Source organism: Podarcis tiliguerta, assembly GCF_965153285.1.
Source record: "Podarcis tiliguerta genome assembly, chromosome: 1".
In the NCBI taxonomy this organism is placed as follows: domain Eukaryota; kingdom Metazoa; phylum Chordata; class Lepidosauria; order Squamata; family Lacertidae; genus Podarcis; species Podarcis tiliguerta.
Genome location: NC_139534.1, coordinates 85335503 through 85356387, shown reverse-complemented (window position 1 = coordinate 85356387; position 20885 = coordinate 85335503). Strand labels below are relative to the sequence as shown.

General features: G+C 43.4%; 1 protein-coding gene across 11 annotated transcripts in view; it reads right to left on the bottom strand.

Moving 5' to 3' along the window:
* Positions 1-20885, bottom strand: part of DGKZ (diacylglycerol kinase zeta) — a 141950-nt gene that overhangs the window by 66377 nt on the left and 54688 nt on the right. For 2 of the 11 annotated variants that reach the window (XM_083455433.1, XM_083455423.1), the window contains exon 1: positions 10280-10380. The exons of the other annotated variants lie outside the window; for them this stretch is intronic. In XM_083455433.1, coding sequence (XP_083311559.1) covers positions 10280-10365 — 86 coding nt within the window. In that variant the 5' untranslated portion in view covers positions 10366-10380. Of the gene's footprint in view, positions 1-10279; positions 10381-20885 lie in introns of those variants that run through there. 11 annotated transcript variants of the gene reach the window in all.

The window sequence follows — 20885 nt, the reverse complement described above, 5'->3', positions numbered from 1 at the left end:
ATACAGGAATACATTTTAATATTTAATGAAGATAATGCTTTCTTCTCCACTGTGTAACAGAGGAATAATATGTAATTTGGAAAGCAGCCTAAAAGGGCAGACTAACCAAATATGGTTAACCACAATGCTGAGCACTCTAATTTTTAAAATCATTCATACTGTAACATGCAAATATTAAGATACTCAACTGACAGCTATTTTCAGCCCTTGTAAGAGAGAGTAACTGTTGCTCTTTAGCTCATGCTGGAAGTGTGCTGGCTATGCTATTTTATACCAGCATTTCCCGTAACAAAAACAAAATAGAAATGTCAACTGCTGCAAAATGTTGCAGTATACTGAGGAAGTTAAATTGTACCCCTCCCTATTTCCACAACAGTAGCGTCCCATCTAACATGCGTAATCCTGTTCAGGGTTCCAGAAAGGCATTCCTCAAAGAAGGAAACCTCCCCACCCCTCTCCCCCAATTCCTATTTTTCTTTTCCAAGTGATGCTGAACATTATGTGGTTACTGAACATGCTCCATCCCCATTGAGATATTTGTGGGGTAAGAAAAAGCGGGTGGTACCTGTGCAAAGGGATGTGGGTGGTGGTGTGGGTTAAACCACAGAGCCTAGGACTTGCCAATCAGAAGGTCAGCGGTTCGAATCCCCACAACGGGGTGAGCTCCCATTGCTCGGTCCCAGTTCCTGTCCACCTAGCAGATCAAAAGCATGTCAAAGTGCAAGTAGATAAATAGGTACCGCTCCGGCGGGAAGGTAAACGGCATTTCTGTGCGCTGCTCTGGTTTGCTAGATACCATTCATTCCAAAATGCTTTGCACACAGGCAGCACTTAGTAATTTAGAATACAGTGGTACCTTGGGTAACCTCAGGTTAAGAACTTTGCTTCAGGGTGAGAACAGAAATCACGTGGCGGCGGCATGGCGGCAGCGAGAGGCCCCATTAGCTAAAGTGGTACCTCAGGTTAAGAACAGTTTCAGGTTAAGAACGGACATCCAGAACATATTAAGTTCTTAACCTGAGGTACCACTGTACACTGATGTTTAAGAAAAAGAAGAGACTATACAACACCATCTTAAGGGGGGGCGGGGCGGAGGTCACAATGCAGTTTTAGTGCAAAGCATGTCATATGTCACATAAGAAGCATATTGTTGTGGTTCCCTGACACATATGTTAGCCCATCGCTTTCTGGACTGATTGCTAGCTCTACTCACCACACTGCTGTATCAGATACAGGAGGGGGAAGCTGCCTTACTGCTGCTCTGCTGATGTATAACGAGAAAACCTAACACAGGATGTCATAAACCAAAGTAAAAAGAAGGACCGAAGTCTCCATAGCCATGATCGTTACATACTTATGCATTAATCTGTGAAAGTGTGAAATGTCAAATGACTTTTCCAAAGCATCAAGCACAATCCTTGTACACCCAAGGGGTTCTTTTTCTCCATGGCTGATACAGCTCCAGGCCCATTCTTATGCCAGTTTAAAGGAAAGGAAGCCCTTGAGTTCTGTGACAGCCCAAGAGAAGAAGCAGGGGAAAGCGCATTTGTTAAAATATTATTTAAATATTAAATAAATGCTTAGTCCACCTTTCAACATTTCCAGGGCAGTTTACGGTATTATTATTATTATTATTAATGATGCCCTTCCTCTGAGGATCACAGGGCAGTTTACTGTGACAATAGGTCAAAAAGCACAGTAAAATAACCAATATGCAGTAGCTGACAACAGTAAGGGGCAGCTCTAAAAACAACCACAGCAGAAATGAAAATACACCTGAGATCAACCGGAGCCTGGGAAAATAAAACTGCCTTTGTCAGGTACCTAACAGACATTTGCCAGGTGAGACACCCTTGGGAGAGAGGTCTGCAAGCAAGGTGCTACAACCAAGAAGGCCCTGTCCCTTGTTGCCACTCACATCACCTCAAAGGAAAACTGGGGGTGTTACTCAATTAAAATAAATCATGCCTGATGAATTATGAGATTTACTGAATTAATTAATTGATTGTTTTATTTATTTATTTAAAATATTTACATCCCACCCTTAATCTAAAAATCTCAGGGCGACGAACAATAGCTTCAATAAAGAACAAGAGCACAGAATAAGCATCACACAAGGAGATAAAAATACAAAAACCTATCACAGATAAACATCAGTATGAATTGCCAAATTCATAGATTAAATCTGAAATGATACATGTTTCTGAAAAAAGAGAGAGGGTTATTTCAGTCCCCAAAACTAGAGAGGGCCACATTTGGCCTCCAGGTCTGAGGTTCCCCATCACTGTTTTGACAAGCGATCCATTGCAAATCACGGACTGCCCTTCCATGCAGCAGGACTGAGGTCCTGTTCTCAGAAATGCAAGAGTCATTTATGGGGACCTGATACAAGCACAGTTCATAGAATCATAGAATCATAGAATCATAGAGTTGGAAGAGACCACAAGGGTCATCGAGTCCAACCCCCTGCCAAGCAGGAAACACCATCAGAGCACTCCTGACATATGGTTGTCAAGCCTCTGCTTAAAGACCTCCAAAGAAGGAGACTCCACCACACTCCTTGGCAGCAAATTCCACTGTCGAACAGCTCTTACTGTCAGGAAGTTCTTCCTAATGTTTAGGTGGAATCTTCTTTCTTGTAGTTTGTATCCATTGCTCCTTGTCCGCTTCTCTGGAGCAGCAGAAAACAACCTTTCTCCCTCCTCTATGTGACATCCTTTTATATATTTGAACATGGCTATCATATCACCCCTTAACCTCCTCTTCTCCAGGCTAAACATGCCCAGCTCCCTTAGCCGATCCTCATAAGGCATTGTTTCCAGGCCTTTGACCATTTTGGTTGCCCTCCTCTGTACACGTTCTAGTTTGTCAGTGTCCTTCTTGAACTGTGGTGCCCAGAACTGGACACAGTACTCCAGGTGAGGTCTGACCAGAGCAGAATACAGTGGCACTATAACTTCCCTTGATCTAGATGCTATACTCCTATTGATGCAGCCCAGAATTGCATTGGCTTTTTTAGCTGCCGCGTCACACTGTTGGCTCATGTTAAGTTTGTGGTCAACCAAGACTCCTAGATCCTTTTCACATGTACTGCTCTCAAGCCAGGTGTCACCCATCTTGTATTTGTGCCTCTCATTTTTTTTGCCCAAGTGCAATACTTTACATTTCTCCCTGTTAAAATTCATCTTGTTTGTTTTGGCCCAGTTCTCTAATCTGTCAAGGTCGTTTTGAAGTGTGATCCTGTCTTCTGGGGTGTTAGCCCCCCCTCCCAGTTTGGTGTCATCTGCAAATTTGATCAGGATGCCCTTGAGTCCATCATCCAAGTCGTTGATAAAGATGTTGAATAAGACCGGGCCCAAGACAGAACCCTGTGGCACCCCACTAGTCACTCTTCTCCAGGATGAAGAGGAACCATTGATGAGCACCCTTTGGGTCCGGTCAGTCAGCCAGTTACAAATCCACTGAGTGGTAGCATAGTCAAGACCGCATTTTACCAGCTTCTTTACAAGAATATCATGGGGCACCTTGTCAAATGCCTTGCTGAAATCAAGGTAGACTACATCCACTGCGTTCCCTTCATCTACCAGGCTTGTAATTCTGTCAAAAAATGAGATCAGGTTAGTCTGACATGACTTATTTTTCAGAAATCCATGCTGACTATTGGTGATCACAGCATTCCTTTCTAGGTGCTCACAGATTGTTTGCTTAATGATCTGCTCCAGAATCTTCCCTGGTATTGATGTTAGACTGACTGGGCGGTAATTATTTGGGTCCTCTCTTTTCCCCTTTTTGAAAATAGGGACAACATTTGCCCTCCTCCAGTCTGCCGGGACTTTGCCTGTTCTCCAGGAATTCTCAAAGATGACTGCCAGTGGTTCTGAGATCACATCTGCCAGTTCTTTTAATACTCTTGGATGCAGTTCATCTGGCCCTGGAGACTTGAATACATCTAAACTAGCCAAGTATTCTTGTACTATCTCCTTAGTTATTCTGGGCTGTGTTTCCTCTGCTGAATCATTTCCTCCAAATTCTTCAGGTCGGGCATTGTTTTCTTTATCGGAGAAGACTGAGGCAAAGAAGGCATTGAGGAGTTCAGCCCTTTCTGTGTCCCCTGTTTGCATTTCACCATCTTCTCCTCTGAGTGACCCCACTGTTTCTTTGTTCTTCCTTTTGCTACGAACATACCCATAGAACCCTTTTTTGTTGCTTTTAACCTCTCTAGCAAGCCTGAGTTCATTCTGTGCTTTAGCTTTTCTGACTTTGTGTCTACACGTGCTGGCTATTTGTTTGAATTCCTCTTTGGTGGTTTCCCCCCTTTTCCATTTTTTGTACACATCCTTTTTTAATCTTAACTCAGTTAAAAGTTCTTTAGATAGCCACCCTGGCTTCTTTAGGCACCTTCCATGTTTCCGTCTCATTGGTATTGCCTGAAGTTGTGCTTTTACTATCTCCCTCTTAACAAACTCCCAGCCATCATGAACTCCCTTTCCTTTTAGTATTACTGTCCATGGGATCTCACCTAGCACTTCCCTAAGTTTTATGAAGTCGGCTTTCTTAAAGTCAAGAAATTGAGTCCTAGTATGCTTGAGTCCTAGTATGCAGTTATTGAGTCCTAGTATGCAGTTGAGTCCTAGTATGCAGTTAAGCTACACCATACAGCTATACAAAAATGTAATGGGAAGTAACTACACACTAGTGCCTCCTGTATTTACTGACCTCCTGTATTCAAAGTGGAAAATGGAAACGGCAACCGCACACTCAGTGTAATGGAAGAAAGGGTCTCAAGGTATGAGTCTAAGGTAGTGATTTATTTAGTTGAAAACTTGTACCCATAAGGTGACAGCCTGCAAGTATGAAAGAAGTTCATAGAAGATTTAATATATTTAGACAGTTACAGCAAGGTGCTTATGTCAGTACTCTCATGTAGCAGATGGAGAGGTTTCTTCTATGTTGTTTATCAGCAAACAGGATATAAACAAATTGGTATATTGTGTAGCAGTGGTATATCCTCTTTTGATACCTCTCCCCTAAATTTGTAAGAGTTTACTTTCTATGAATAAAAACATTTGATGAGCTTCTTTTATGAGGCAAGTAGATAATAATGAGTTTCATTCTTACCAGGCTTCACATACTGAGACTGGAGACACTACATACTGTACTTGCCTCACTGAGTCTGGGCATTGTGAAGATACATCTAAGGATGAAAATTAAACTAAACAATATGCCATCTACTCCAAGGAGGATCCCCCCCCCCCCGGAGTGATTCCTCCAGGCGCACCCCACCCCTCAAAAAATGGATGGTTGCAATTATTTTCACATTTCCTTGAAAGCCCTACTGAGCTCAACGTGGTGCTAAGTATGCTTAGGGGAATAAATAGGCTTTAGTCCTAAGCACATATACAGTCGTATCTTGGTTGTCAAACGGAATCTGTTCCGGAAGTCCGTTTGACTTCCGAAAATGTTTGAAAACCAAGGTGCGGCTTCCGATTGGCTGCAGGAGCCTCGGAAGCTGCACTGGACGTTCGGCTTCCCAAAAAAGTTTGCAAACCGGGACACTTATTTCTGGGTTTGCGGAGTTCAGGAGCCAAAACATTTGAGTTGCAAGGCGTTCAACAACTAAGGTACGACTGTACTTGGAAGTAAAGTCTACTAAAATTAATGAAAACGTGCTTCCAAATAAACTTGCATAGGCGATCAAGTGTTTAAGTGTCCATTTACGGGCATGAAGAGCTCTAGTAAAGTGAGAACGCTTTCTTACTACAAAGTCCCCTTGAATTTCAAGTACTTAGGTACAGATTAAATGTTGTTTTAGATTGCACTGCAGCATTTAATAGATTGATAAGTTTCAAAACTTTTATTCATCCCAGAGCTCCCCCAAAATTAACTGGATAGCAAGGTTTTTTCACAAGTATTTACAAGAATACAGTCATACCTTGGAAGTCAAACAGCTCAGTTCCCGAACGTTTTGGCTCCTGAACTTCGCAAACCCAGAAATAAGTGCCCCGGTTTGCAAACTATTTTTGGAAGCCGAATGTCTGACGGGGCTTCCGATTGGCGGCAGGAGCTTCTTGCGGTCAATCAGAAGCCGCGCTTTGGTTTTCGAACGTTTTGGAAGTCAAACGGACTTCTGGAACAGATTCGGTTCGACTTCCAAGCTACAACTGTACTAGTATTTAGGGAATGCTGAATGGCAAGCACCATCTTAAAAGAGGCACCTCTCATTTTTCTCTTCCTTAGGAGAGAATGCTTCTTCTAAGATGATGCCTGCTAAGATGCCAGGCTAAGACACCTAAAAACAAAGGCAGTATGCTTCTTGCTTCAGATCTATTGTTTTTATCCATATGCACATTTAATTAATGAATCTTAAACTCATACAATTAATCAACTTTTTAAAATGAGGCAACAGCCCTAGTTTTGGAGGAGCACTATCTTGCTGGTATTAAAGTTGATTTGATCTTTTGAAACACACATAGCCCTTTCATTTACAGAAAGCAAGATGGTTTTATTTTAACTGTTCTCCAAGATTATAGACAGAGGTTCTGAGATTACATCTGCAAGCTCCTTTAGTACTAAAGGAGCTCCAAGGAGCTGCAGGCGCACTCATGCATGGTTCCTCGATGGTTTCCTATCTAGGCAACTAAGAGGGTTGTGCCTGCTTAGCTTCATCAGCACCACTGCATTACGTGCCGTTGTTGGTATTCCTGCTTTGCAGGGTGTTGGACTCAATGACCCTTGGGGTTCCTTCGAACTCTACTGTTCTATTATTTTATGATCTACTATTTAGCTAGGGAAATTTCAACACCATTTCTTCTTGGGCATCAAATCTTATTGGGAAATATTTTTTCTTCAGGGGGGCTTGTTCTCTGAGCTAATCTAATTCCTCAACATACTTCTGGGATACTGCTATAGGAAATATTAGATGCTGACTTCCCTTGTACAGTTCCTGGAAGTGTCTGTTAGCAATACCTAACAGCTGCTGCAAGTCCTGGTGCTACAGGGTTAACAACATCTATGCAGCAAGAGAGAGAGAGAGAGCTCTCAGTAGGGAGGCTAGCAAGCTCTCATTAATGGCTTCCCTTTTTAAATGAACTTCCCCTGAGCGCAAAGCTGAGTGTCAGAAAAAGCAGGGTAGAAGCTAATGAGTAAATGCTATGGAGGGTTCTGTGCTCTACAAAGGCACTAAACAGCAGCCTCCTCCCCTCTTCCCAGGGAAGTCTCTACAGGGCTCCATTCCCAAGTGGACAATTATGACAATGCTCTGTTTCTATTAGCTGGGGGGGGGGGGGGGAGGAAAGGAGACCAGGGAAGAGAGATACCTGCTTGCAAATATTCAAAGAGAAGCAATTCCTAATGAAATTAACTATTTACTGTGTGCGTACACACACACACACACACACACACACACACACCAGACTGTTGGGCTGGGGCAGTGTTTCTCAGGAGAGTATGTTGTAAAAGCCTTATCACTGGGTACACTTTAAAAGCTAGTGTTTGAAAAGGGGCCCATTTCTAACATATGTCTGCATTAGAAGGAGGATCACATATTCCCCCTGGTGTTTAAAGTTCAGTACCACATCTCCCAAGCTGCTCTCGAGATCAAAGTAGCTAGGCTGTGTGACAACTCTATAATGCAGGGATAGGAAACCTGTGGCCCTCCAGATGTTGTTGGATCACAGCTCCCCATCACCCCAGACCACTGACCATGCTAGCTAGAGAGTTGTAGTCCAACACCTTTCGTATTGGGTTAACTTTTGCTGGTGAAAGAGAACACAGGATTTTGACATGCATCAAACCACTTTTCTGATGGTATCATATCAATTCCTATTCTGGCCAACAGTAAGAGAAGGGATTTTGCACAGGGAAAACACTCATCTTCCAGAAGAGTGGCCATTTTTGTTTTTTCTGCACAATTTCGCTTAAACTCATGGATTCCTTAGGCTCATTGAGAATATTGCTATTTGGATTACGTGGTTGACAAACAGTGTCAGGTTTTTTTAAAAATAATAAATGTTTTGTTGGAAAAATGTTTACAAATATCAATTATTCTTGCGGATGTTAGCTGTGAACTTTTCACAAATTTAGTTTCTCTCAGAGTATACACAAAATGGCAACCCCAACTGTGCTCATCCACCCAGAGGAGTGACATAAAGTATTAGAGAGTGAACAGGAAGCTTGAGACTCCAGCCTTTCACATCTAACAGAGGATAAAGAAAAAAACCAGAGACTCATTTCTGTTGATAACCTTCTGTGAAGGTGGAAAACTTATATGACTTCACCCACTAAACATCTACCAAGAAAAGCAAGGCTATTATGAAATTGTCAATTCAGATCAGCCCCCTTGGGATGGACATTAGTACAGTCACACTGGTCTTCACTGCTGGCAGGAAATTTTGCAATGTTCATATTGTCTAGATACAAGAATAATGGAAGTAAACAAAATTATGAAAGGAGTTGCAAAGAAGATCCAATATTCCTTTCCCAAGGTCTAGTAAAGTATAAGATTAACAATCTTCTCAGTGGGATGCAGAATAGTCAATAAAATGCACACCCCACAAAATATTTAAAATACATGCCCCCCCCCAACCCATCAAGATTCATAATTGTTTGAGAACAACTGTTATTGGGTGGGGGAATAGATCTTGGTCCATGCAACAATATTAACTGTAGCCCCTAATGACAAAGACATGATATTATGGTTGTTTGATGTGCATGTTTTACAATGTCCACAGTTAACATTAATTATCACACAGGGCCTGATGAGCTGAACCCAAGGATACTAAAGAAGCTTGCTGGTGTAATCCCGGAGCCTCTCTAAGCATTCCTGGAGAACAGTTGAGGTCCCTGCAGACCAGAGGCAGGCAAATGTTATCCCCATCTTCAAGAAGGGCAGGGGGAGACAGCCAAGGTAACTACTGACTAGTCAGCCTGTGGACCCATCATTGTTCAACGTCTTTATAAATTACTTGGATGAAGGAATTGAGGGGATGCTCATCAAATTTGCAGATGACACCAGACTGTGAAGGGTAGCTAATGCCACAGAAGATAGAATCGGGATTCAAGATGACCTTAGCAGCCTGGAGAACTGGGCCCAAACTAACAGAATGAATTTCAAATGTAGGGTTCTATATGCGGGCAGGAAGAATCAGCTGCACAAATATAAGATGGGGGACACCTGGATTGCTAGTAGTACATGTGGAAAGGATGTAAGGGTCTGTAGTAGACCACAAGCTTACCATGAGTCAACAGTGTGATGCAGCCGGAGCAGCAGCAAAAAACACACACAACCTAATGCTATTCTAGGCTGCATCAACAGAAAGGTAGTGTCCTGATCAAGGGAAGTAATAGTCCCTATCTATTCTGCCTTGGTCAGATCCCACATGGAGTACTGTGTCCAGTTCTGGGCACCACAGTTTAAGAAAGATATTGACAAACTGGAACATGTGCAGAGGAGGGTGACCAAGATGATAAAGAGTCTGGAAACCAAGCCTTATGAGAAATGGTTGAGGGAGCTGGGTATGTATAGACTGGAAAAGAGGAGACTGAGAGGAGATATGATAGCCATCTTCAACTATCTGAAGGGTTGTCACATGGAAGATGGAGCGAGATTGTTTTCTCCTGCTCCAGAGGGTAGGACCCAAACCAATGGATTTAAGTTACAAGGAAGGAGATTCTGACTAATCATCAGGAAGAACTTTATGAGAGTAAGAGATGTTCAACCGTGGAACCTTGGAAGGTGGTGGACTCTCCTTCCTTGGAGGTTTTTAAGCAGAGGTTGGATGGCCATCTGCCACCGATGTTTTAGCTGAGATTCCTGCATTTCAGGGGGTTGGACTAGAAGATGACCCTCAGCATTACCTCCAACACTACAATTCTATGATTCTATTATTCTAATATGCTTGGTATTGCTAAGGGGAAAACTAAGTAGCTGAGAATTAAGTGGCAACTCTAAGCAGACCTCTCTGGGTTCAGCTGGCCCACCCGCCAGTGTCAGTCATTTATGGGAAAGCCTCACTCGGTAAGGTCATTTCGAAGAGATAAATTTCACTCTGTACACATAGACACGAGGTTCCAGATTTGCATGTTCAAGCACCGAACGCTGCTCCCTGGCACAAAGGTTAGTGACTCATGCAGACCCAGTAAGCAGCCTTTGTTTCAGAGGCCCCCATTAGCTCTGGCAGGGTGAGATGTAGGCGGAAAAGCAACCTTTGCTCAGCCGTAGACGGAGCTGCAGCCTTTCAGCACCACAGAGCTTGGGCAAACTAGTAAAAAGACCACATACTTATATACTGCCGGCCTGTGCTCTATCCTGTGGACTCCCCCATCAGCCAGGTTGGCTGCCCTGGTGGCAAGGCAGGACATCACCATGGGACAGATGGAGTCTGGGGATGCAAAGACAGTGGTCAGCAAGACCCAGCCATGCCCATGACTAAGAGAAAAAGCTTTCCTTTCTTACCCTTTGTTCTGCTTCTACTTACTGCAGCAGACGTATTGCACCTCTCCCCAGAACAGATAAAAAGTTGAATGCCAATGACATGTCTATGGAGTACAGAACAGCACTCAGAGCAAACAACAATGCCCTCATATAGGCAGACAATCCTTTTTCCCTTTCTGAAGTCACAAAAGGCAACTCTTCTCCTAAGCAGACCCAGAGACCACCACCTATCCAGAGAACACTGCCTCTAAAATCACTTTGGGCTCTACATTCAAAGTGTGAATGTAAAAGCATAAGAAGAGCCCTGTTGGATCAGACAAAAGGCCCATCTAGTCCAGCATTCTCTTTGGCCCAGTAACCAAACTAGATGCCTCTGGGAAGCCTACAAGGTCAACAGCCCTCTCCCATTGTCCTCCAGCAACTGATACTCAGAGACCCTTGAATTTTAAGGGGGTGCACATAGCCATCATGGCTAGTAGCCATAGATAGCCTTATCCTCCATGAATTTATCTAACCCCCCCCCCTTTAAAGCCATCTAAGTCTGTGGCCATCGCTACATCTCATGGCGCTGAATGCCGTAAGAACTATGTGTCATGTGAAGAAGGACTTCCTTTCATCTGTCTTCAGCAACGCATGAAATTTGGCTTTCCTATGTACTGTGGTTGCACAAATCACAGCACCTCTGTAGAGATGCAATGGCCTATTAATGATCCAAAACTAATGGATCATTAAACATTAATGGTGGTGATCCTCGCTTGCCGAAACATAGGCTACTGAATTCAGAACAAGGCTGGGATCGACATCCACCAAGGAAAATTCAGTACATACCAGACTGGAAAATTAACTGATTCTTGTACCTAACTTAATTATTGGCACAATGAGGTTTGAGGGCCATAAATATACACGTTCTGTATGAAAGTTTTCGGCAATTGGTCAACCTTAGGCCGGTGGGCCAAATGCGGTCCCTCTAGGCCTCTCTATCCAGACCATGGGACATTCCCAGGCCATGCACCCCTCCCCAGGCTATCCTCTTCACTGGTCCTGCTCTGTGCCCTTAGTCAGAAGGATCACTAGGGGCAAAGATGCCTTAAAATTTATTAAGATCATCTGATTGATTAAAAAGGTGTCCCCAATAAAATCAGACAGCAGATTTTTTAAAAATTTAAATATCTACCCATACTGTGCAGGATTTCCATACTGCTTGACCGTCAAAAACCATTTAGCCATCAAAACATGTAATCTATTTACCTAAAAAAAACAGAATTAAAATGTCGATGAAATCAGGTATGTATTAAAAACAAGCTGACCTAAAAAAATTCAAAAGACAAATTTATGTAAAATCACAGCAGTTTAAAAATATAGAGAGACATAATAATTACATGTTAGAATTCATGTCTTGGTAGGCTTGCCAAAACAGGCACCAAAAACAATACATCAAAGGTGCTTGCCTAATATCAATGAGCAGGGCGTTCTAGGGTGTAGGTAGTGATGGTGATGCCTTTTTTTTGAAAGATGAAAACAATGGGTGGAAGGTACCAGCTTAAAAGAGGCATCATTCACTGCCCCTTCTCACAAGCAGAAGGGAATTCCTTTCCTGTAACAGCACTCACTACAAAGCGCGCACGCACCATACAAAACCCAAAATATGAAGGGGTTCTTGTCATAGTTATTGCTACAACCGATGATTACAGCTTCCAATCTTTAATCAACAACAGAGCTGTTTAACATACGGTGCTTGAGCAAACTGGATGCCCCATGGTGTTTCGCCACTAGTTATCCTGGCACATGGCAATGGTGAGCGAGGCAGAATAAATGCAAGACGTGTTTCTCACCACCAGGTGGAGTCACCTCCCTAACTAGCCAGAGGCAAGTATCATCATCCGGTGGCTTTGTCAACACTTTCCAAACATCTCCTAGTGTGTGTGACCCAGATACTTCAGAGCAAAGCTCAGTGAGGAGAGTCAGGTGGCAGATCTAACAGGGAAAGCTGCATCACCCTCCCCTCTCCTGATCACTACACCAGCCTGTCTCCTGGCGCTCATCGGCAGCGACTCACCTTGGCAGCTAGACACAGATATTGATTTGTAATTTAAATACGTTGCAGAAAGGCTCCAGGCATACACTGCACTAAACTGACCCTGAAGCTTTGTTTAATCAGGACTTTAAAGAGAGAAAGAGAGAGAGAGAGATTTTAATTAATAAATACCCAAAGTTCCATATGTGGACAAGGGTGGTAAGACAACAAGCAGACTTGTTTAATACCAATACATTATCAAGGCAATTCCTTCTGTGCAGCAGCAGGAGCTAATTAGCTATTTTAGAAAGCAAAAATAGATTTAAAAAGAGGTCTCATTTAAATTCTCCGCCTGCAAATGACATTCAAAACTTCAGGAAAGGTGTACAGAGCACTGAAGGGGAGGAGGGAGCAGAACCTTCAACGCAACAGCCCCTCTGAGTAATTTTGATCTAGAAGATGATAAAGAAGAGCTCCTTTTTCTCCTGACAATGAGACCTTTGAAAATTTAGCTCTTGGTTTCCCTGTGGGCAAGCGCTCTTCCCTTTAAAAACTCTGTGGGGTTGAGTTTTGTGGCTTTACGTAATCGACCAGCACCCAGATCATTCAAAACATAAACCATAGGCCCAATATCCGCTTATTCCCTGCGGTGACCTGAGCACCCTTAGCCTCTAACAACTATATTCCAATCTACATCTGTATTTGAACTATTTTAATGTGTGTGTTTTTAAATATGTGACTTTTTAAAGTTGTTTCATATATGGAAGTGTTTTTAATAGTTTTATCCTTTTCTTGTTTTCTGGTTGTCACTGTTCTACCTGTTTCATAATTGTATACTGTATTTCACTGTTGTAACCCACTCTGGAACATTATAGCAAAGGGCAAAGTGAGAAATCTGATAAAATAAATTAACAAGAGAAAGACTGCAACACTCTTAGTTCCAACTTACCCAATGAATAATGGACCCCGGGGGGGGGGGGGGGGGAGATGAAAATGTTCTAGTTCCTGTCTGACTGAACCTCCAAATACAGAGACCTCCAGGCCTCAAAGTCAACCCTAGACTTGCTTATCATCTGCATTTTAGCTCTGTAAGAAGCCACCTCAAAGCCAGCTGCCAGGACCAATTCTTATAAATAACTGCACAATCCTACTGGAGGACAAAGCCAGACAGATTGTGGGCCCAGAATCCTGATGGCCAGTGCCGGTGTCACTTCCTGTGTGAAGTAAAGAATGACATTGGAACAGAGTTGGAACAGTGACATTAGACAAACAAAGCATTTTTTTTTTAAAGAAGAAGCACCCCAGCATTAATAATATTCTAAAGAAGTGATGTGGGCTTTCCAGAAAATTTTCAACTGGAAAATTTTCCAGAGCAAATTAGAATAATTTGCATTGTGTAATTTGCATTGGGGGGAATTCTGATGCCCTAGATAGTGATCTAAATTAGCGTGTTGACTTCACTTGCATTTAGCAAATGAAGGTAAACACTCTGAAGTTGCCAAGCTTGCTTAATGTTCTATTTTCAAATGTCATCCATTCATTGTGAAATGGAAAATTTTCCATGGAAAAATATAGCACTGGAAAATTTTCTGCACATCATTGTTCTAAAAGTTTGAATGCAGAGCAAAGAGCTGGAAGGGGAAGCAAACAAGGGAATGGCCACAGAAATTAAAGTTGAGGTGATCAATCAACTTCAAAGCTTTCAACAGGTTTCATGTGCTTCTGTAAGGCAAGGTAAAGGAGCAGTGGCCTCAATAATCACAAGAATTTTTGGCATGATGGAGAACTAGATACCTGAAACTGAACAACGAAGACTAGCGAGCAGTGATACCTGCCAAGATCCAGCATGTGTGAATCCAAGCTAGACTAAAGAGTGCAAATCATAGCAAGCTGGCCACATTATTCCTGTAAGTGATTTATGGGCCTGCTGCCAGAGCAGGTGAGAGGTCAAAACACATTATCAAAACACATCAGGTGCTTTGTTTCATTTAAGTAAGTCTCTTTTTAGAGCAGGGTGGAGAACCGGCAGTCCTCAGCCTAGTTTCATGTGGCCAGCAGGAAGCAAGTTGCTATGCAATCCTGCAATGATACAAACTTCACCCACTTTTGGCTCTGGCTATGACCACCATCAGAGGGAGGTGGGTGGTGCTGTGGGTTAAACCACAGAGCCTAGGACTTGCCGATCAGAAGGTCGGCGGTTCGAATCCCCGCGATGTGGTGAGCTCCCATTGCTCGGTCCCTGCTCCTGCCAGCCTAGCAGTTCGAAAGCACGTCAAAGTGCAAGTAGGTAAATAAGTACCGCTCTGGCGGGAAGCAAAATGGCGTTTCCGTGTGCTGCTCTGGTTCGCCAGAAGCGGCTTAGTCATGCTGGCCACATAACCTGGAAGCTCCCTTGGCCAATAAAGCAAGATGAGCGCCACAACCCCAGAGTCGGCCACGACTGGACCTAATGGTCAGGGGTCCCTTTAACTTTACGACCACCATCAAGAGCAGCCCCCCCCCCCCACATACATTTCCTGAGGGCCAAACTTTCCTTCATAGGAAAAAAGGACTTCCTAAGGCAAGAAGGTTGCTTTAGAGAGACAAACTATGTGCATGTTTTGGCCCTGTGTCACTGGTGACCATGAGCCAAACCGCACAGCCACTGTTAGATGCTACTCTTATCCCAGCCAGGATCTATTCAAGTCTTCCACTTCCCTTCTCTACAGTGAAACCACTCACTAAGCTCTGTAGTGTGAGAGCTCGGCCCATGCAGCTTCTTTCAATCTGCATCTCAAAGTAGCCCTCTCAGGGTAAGGCTGCCTCCAGAAACTGATCTTGGCATAGCTGTGCATTTGCTCCATGTGCACATGTTCCACGGAAGGAGCAGTATCCTGAATACCAATTGCTGGAAACTACCAGAGGGGAGAGTGCTGTTGGGCTCATGTCCTGCTTGCAGACTTCCCGTGAGTAGCTGGTAGGCCCCTGTGAGAACAGGATGCTGGACTAGATGGGCCATTGACCTGATCCAGCATTATCTTCAATAACTCCCCCTACAAATACACACACAATCACAGACACAGCAATATGCAGCTCTCTTCTTCCAGGGGTGGGTGGGTGCTATCTAGGGATCTTCTATCAAGATAATTCTGTTTTGAGATCAAAACATTTTTCCACCACTCAAAACTTCAGTAATCTAACTGAAAATATGGATAACCATCCCACCCATGAGAAATACGTGCATTTTGTGTGAACATCATCATATTAGACATTACCTGTGATAGCTACTAATTATATCCGGATAGCTTAGTTGGCTACAGCATGGTGCTGATAAGGTCAAAGTTGCAGATTTGATCCCCATATGGGACAGCTGCATATTTCTGCATTGCAGGAGGTTGTAGTAGATGATCCTCAGGGCCCTTCCCAACTCCACAATTCTATAATTCTATGACTAACACCTGCACCATAGGTTTAGAAATAAAAATTAAAAAATAAACATTTTAGTGGATGAATACCCCCAGCATTTGTGTAGCCCTTTAATCAGATCACATTTAGCAATTCCCTGACTGGGTTTTGGAATTTGTCTTACAATGCATGATTATGGCGACAGAAGGAAAAGAGGCCTGGTTAACATCCTCTGAGATTAAGTTTTGCGGGAAGAGCAAACGACACAGCCAACTCTGACTACTTCGAAGGGGCGTTACTGCATTAGTAATACCCTCTAGCTGGTATTTTGACAATTTAGTTCCATAAATTAAAGAGCTCCATCCTGCCATACTATATGTGAAGATCAGTAATTCGCTGGGAATACTTGTTTTTATGCATTCTGCATCTGATGTGCTTTGACTAATGCTTTCTTTCCAAATAAGCCCTGCTAAATGTATTCTGTTTTGCTGTGAGATCCTGATTCAATTCATACCCAATTCATACCCAAAGGTTTGCGAGAGTGGGACAATGGCTGCTTTTAAACCTGTCTACTGGCAGTATCCCAAAGGCGAACCTGAAATCCAGGTATACTTCCCCAGACTATGGGGCAAACTATGCTTTTGGGTGGCGACCCCAGACGGTCGGCGGCTAAGCAGCTTAGTGCAGAATCAGGACAGCTCAAGGCAGCAGCCACTGGTGGCGGGAGAAGATGCAATTCAAATAATCCGATTGAGAAAGAACTTTCACATGAAGCAGGCAAGCAAATGGCTTGACACACACTCCCCTCCCTCTCCCGTGCTGTGGGCAAAGGGGGCGGGTGATCTGTAAGCTTCGGCACTTGGCAGCCTACACAAAAAGATCAGTCGCTAGATACCGGGATCTCCCCCACCCACTCTTCCTTCAAGATAAGGGCCTCTAACCACCTTGGAGCTGGCTCTTGAGTACACTCTAGATAGTAGGCCTCGTGCCATCCTACAAGTGGGCTTCCTAGATCCAGATAGGATGAAATGTTGACAACATCGGCTAGGGAAGGTGAGGGAGGCCCAGGGCCCTGGGAAGTAAATGCGTATCTGGGCTACAGTCGTATTGTCACAAAAATAAAGAAGTTAGCACTAGATATCAAAATCAGCGGGGGCGGGGGAGGAAAGGAAAGGAGTAGAGGCAAACCTCAAAAGGTGCTGTGAGAATGTTTATTAGAGTAGTGGTGTAACAGCAGCAACATTAATTTCATACCTCCTGCAAAGGTTTTTTCTTGAGGGTGTACACTCCAAGAGAGAGAGAGAGAGAGAGAGAGAGAGAGAGAGAGAAACCTCCCCATGTAGGAAATGTGGAATTATTATTGCCTCTAATGAAGATCTTTATGTTAGACTAAAAACCTCATCAGGTGCTGCAAACTTTCTGGAGAACCTCTGTGACAAAACAGCATCCTTTGAGGTTCCCCTCTCTTTTTCTTCCTAAGTTGTCAGCCGTGTACAGGCTCCCACAGCAGCTGAACAAACTTGGTTGTTTGTGGCAACAACTTTTTCTTTGTGTATGTGCTTGGAGGGCAGGGAATGGGCCATTTGCACAGCTGCAGCTCCAAGTTCCACCTGTGTTTCCAGAGCAACAGTGGTAAGTCTTGGAGCTTACAAAAGACAGAAGGTCTTGGATTGGAGAAGCCAGCGTCTCCAGCAGAAGACCACATCGGCAGTACCGATGGACTTGTTTCATTCCATGTTGGCTTGCATCTGTGTGGCATCTTGTGATCAGCTCCATGAGTTACCATAACAGAATCACATCCTCTGTCTGGTATGTAATTAGAGTGACCCGTGTCATTTCCCCCACACACAAAACTTTCCCCTGAGCTGCACAGATCTTCTGCCTACACAGATTTGTTTTCTTAAAAAACATCCTACCATGAATCGCCTCGTCTTCCCAGTATTTCCTATTCAGTTGCTCATCACGGTGTGTACTGGGGCTGAATATGTGCAACCATGAAAGATATAAATCAAAATTTGCCTGACCATAACTCTTTTTTTAGCCACATACTGATGCAGGGACTTCCGCCTACAATTATTCTGCAATGTATTTAAACCGAAGTGGAGAAATTTGTCTGCCCCAAATATGTTTCAATTGTATGGAGTGTGTGCAAGCTGTATAGTGTGCATCTGGGAGATTCATACGTGGAAGTTTTGAACCTGCCATACAGAGAATCTCAGCTTTTTAAAAAAAAAAAAAAAGTTTCTAGTCCACATGACTGTAATGTGATGCTCAAAAGTAGTTGGACAGTGACTAGAGAAAAATCAGAACTCAGAGGAGGGCAAACAGGTTGGATTACAGCAATGTGTCATACATGGGGCTGCCTCTGAAGACGGTTGTGAAACTTCAGCTGCTTCAAAATGCAATGGTCAGATTGTTCACTAGAACAAGACGGTTTGAGCATATGGCACCAATCCTGGCACAAGCTGCAGATTAGTTTCTGGGCCCAATTCAAAGTGCTGGTGTTGACCTATAAAGACTTACACAGCAAAAGACCTTAATAGCTTAAGGACCGCCTCTCCCCATACACTGCACTCCCTGGACACTGCACTTGTTACCTGAGGCCCTTCTCTATGTCCTCCATTCCAGAGAGGTTCAGAGGGTGACAACAAGAAAAAAATCCTTTTCTGTGGTGGCTCCCCGATTGTGGAATGCTCTCCTCAAGAGAGGCTCACCTGGCGCCATCATTACATGTCTTTACATGCCAGGCAAAACCATTCCTCTTTAACCCAGACCTATGGCTGTTAAATAACCCATAGCCTGTGAAAGTGTGGAAGAGAGGACTGTTACTATTAATATTATTTAGCTATTAGGCTGTCTATCACCATGCTTTTTACTATGGTTTTATTTTTTAATCATTAATTTTTTGTAATGTGTTTCTAATGTTGTACACTGCCCCGAGATCTTTTGATGAAGGGTGGTATACAAACTGAGTAACTAAAAATAAATAACATAACATAACGCACAGATACTGCAGGTCACATGGACGGGAAGTCCACTTCAGTCCAAGTGCCTACCAGTCGTACACTCCTAGCACAAGCCTGAACCTTTGAAGACTGCCATTGCAAAACCACTGAAAAGGAAAGGAAAAAAGAAGTGGCTGTCTAGATTGTTCTCTCCAACCCCTGGAGAGGGCCTCAGAACAGCATTTATTGGAATACACCCACGTCCAGGTCTGTGACCATATTTGTATCATGACTAAAGCTTGCCATTAGCTGGCACTGCCAGGAATAGCTTAAGAAGAAGTGCATTAAGAGCTCAGCAGTGACCATTAGCAATGGCAGGAGATGGTCTGCAGGGCATCCAGAAAGCATTTCAAAATGCTTGCAAGGGCAAGAAAGAGCAGGTGTGAATGTAAGCACATGTAAGGGGAGGCAGGGCTAGAGCTGGAATGCCTGATTGATTCCAAACACACACACACTTCCTTTAGCAATGGTTAGGGTGTTGAAAGTATTGCTGCCTGAACAACAGAAATAAGCCTCCTCTGGTGTTTGAAAAACGTTCAGTCTGTTTAGACCATCTGGTAAGTCCTTAGGGACAAGAAATGTGATTTCTGCCGCCGCCTACAAATTGTAGCAGATACATCAACACAAGGACATGTGCAAAACAAAGGCAGGCTCTCTGAAAATGGAAGCAGATAATGAATTAAAAGAGAGCTGATGTCATTCGCTACATGAACCTAAGCCTCTTGGACCAGGAAGATCACCTTGCATACCATGTAGGGCAGCTGTTCCGAGCTTCATTGAAGCAATGGTGGTAGTGGTAGACAACAAATGCCTCAAACAAAAGGAACAATACAGAAAGATTGAAATATAACAAGCAATTATGCGTACAGGCATAAACTAAGAAGAAAAGACTGCCCAAATTATGTAATGAAAACATGATTCAGGCAGAGACCCTTTCTGTATCGTTCTTTGCAAGAAAGTGAGAAAGGAGTCTGACAGTTTTAACAAAGACTTTGGCAGTGGCAGAAGTGAGGGCTGCAATAAGTATTCAGCTACAAAAAAAAGGGAAAACTTGCAAAGACTCAGTTTGGATGCACAGCACTGGTAAGATGAACATATACTAGAGCAGCAGTAAGCAACCTAAGGCCTGGGGGCTGGTTGCCTTCTCAATCCGGCCCGCGGATGGTCCAGTAATCAGCGTGTTTTTACATGAATAGAATGTGTCCTTTTATTTAAAATGCATCTCTGAGTTATTTGTGGGGCCTGCCTGGTGTGTTTACATATGTAGAATGTGTGCTTTTATTTAAATTGCATCTCTGGGTTATTTGTGGGGCACAGGAATTCGTTCATCCCCCCCCCCCAAAAAAAATATATAGTCCAGCCCACCACATGGTCTGAGGGACGGTGGACCGGCCCACGGCTGAAAAAGGTTGCTGACCCTTGTACTAGAGTTTTCTAGGGTGCCTGCACTGTGAGAGCACCTGTACAGAATGCAAAGTCACTTTAACCAAACCAAATCAGAGCATTCCACTAAATTTATCCCGGACAGGAAAGGCTGGGGCAGCAGGCTGCTAAAGTAAAATTCTGCCCAAGGTGGTCAGGCACAGATTTTCCTGTATTTAATATTTTCCAAAGCACATGAGCCTGATGAAAGGTTCTGTCTTAAAACACAGGAAATAAGACTAAGTCTTCAACCAGCCTGAGGATATTGCAGGAAGCAGGACAAGCCTCTCACACACAGCAGATAGCAGTTGTGACAGTCCTTTTCTAAAAGGCAAACTGAATTCTGTGCTGGAAACTCTGCATTTAATAGCAACTTGTAACCGATACTTTTACTTAGCAGATATTTTTAATCCAACAAAGTGTGAAAGGAGGACGGTTAACATTACAACACAGCCCACACGTCTGCTTCAGTGCTATATTCAATACAGCTTATGCTCTCCCATATTATCAGCATGCCATATATTTTCCTTTATTGGGCAAAAAGTAAGACTTGCTGTGTGGCTTTTGTTCTACCACCCTGCCTTACTATCAACATGAGCCCCAAAATAATTCTCTGAGTAATTTTTCC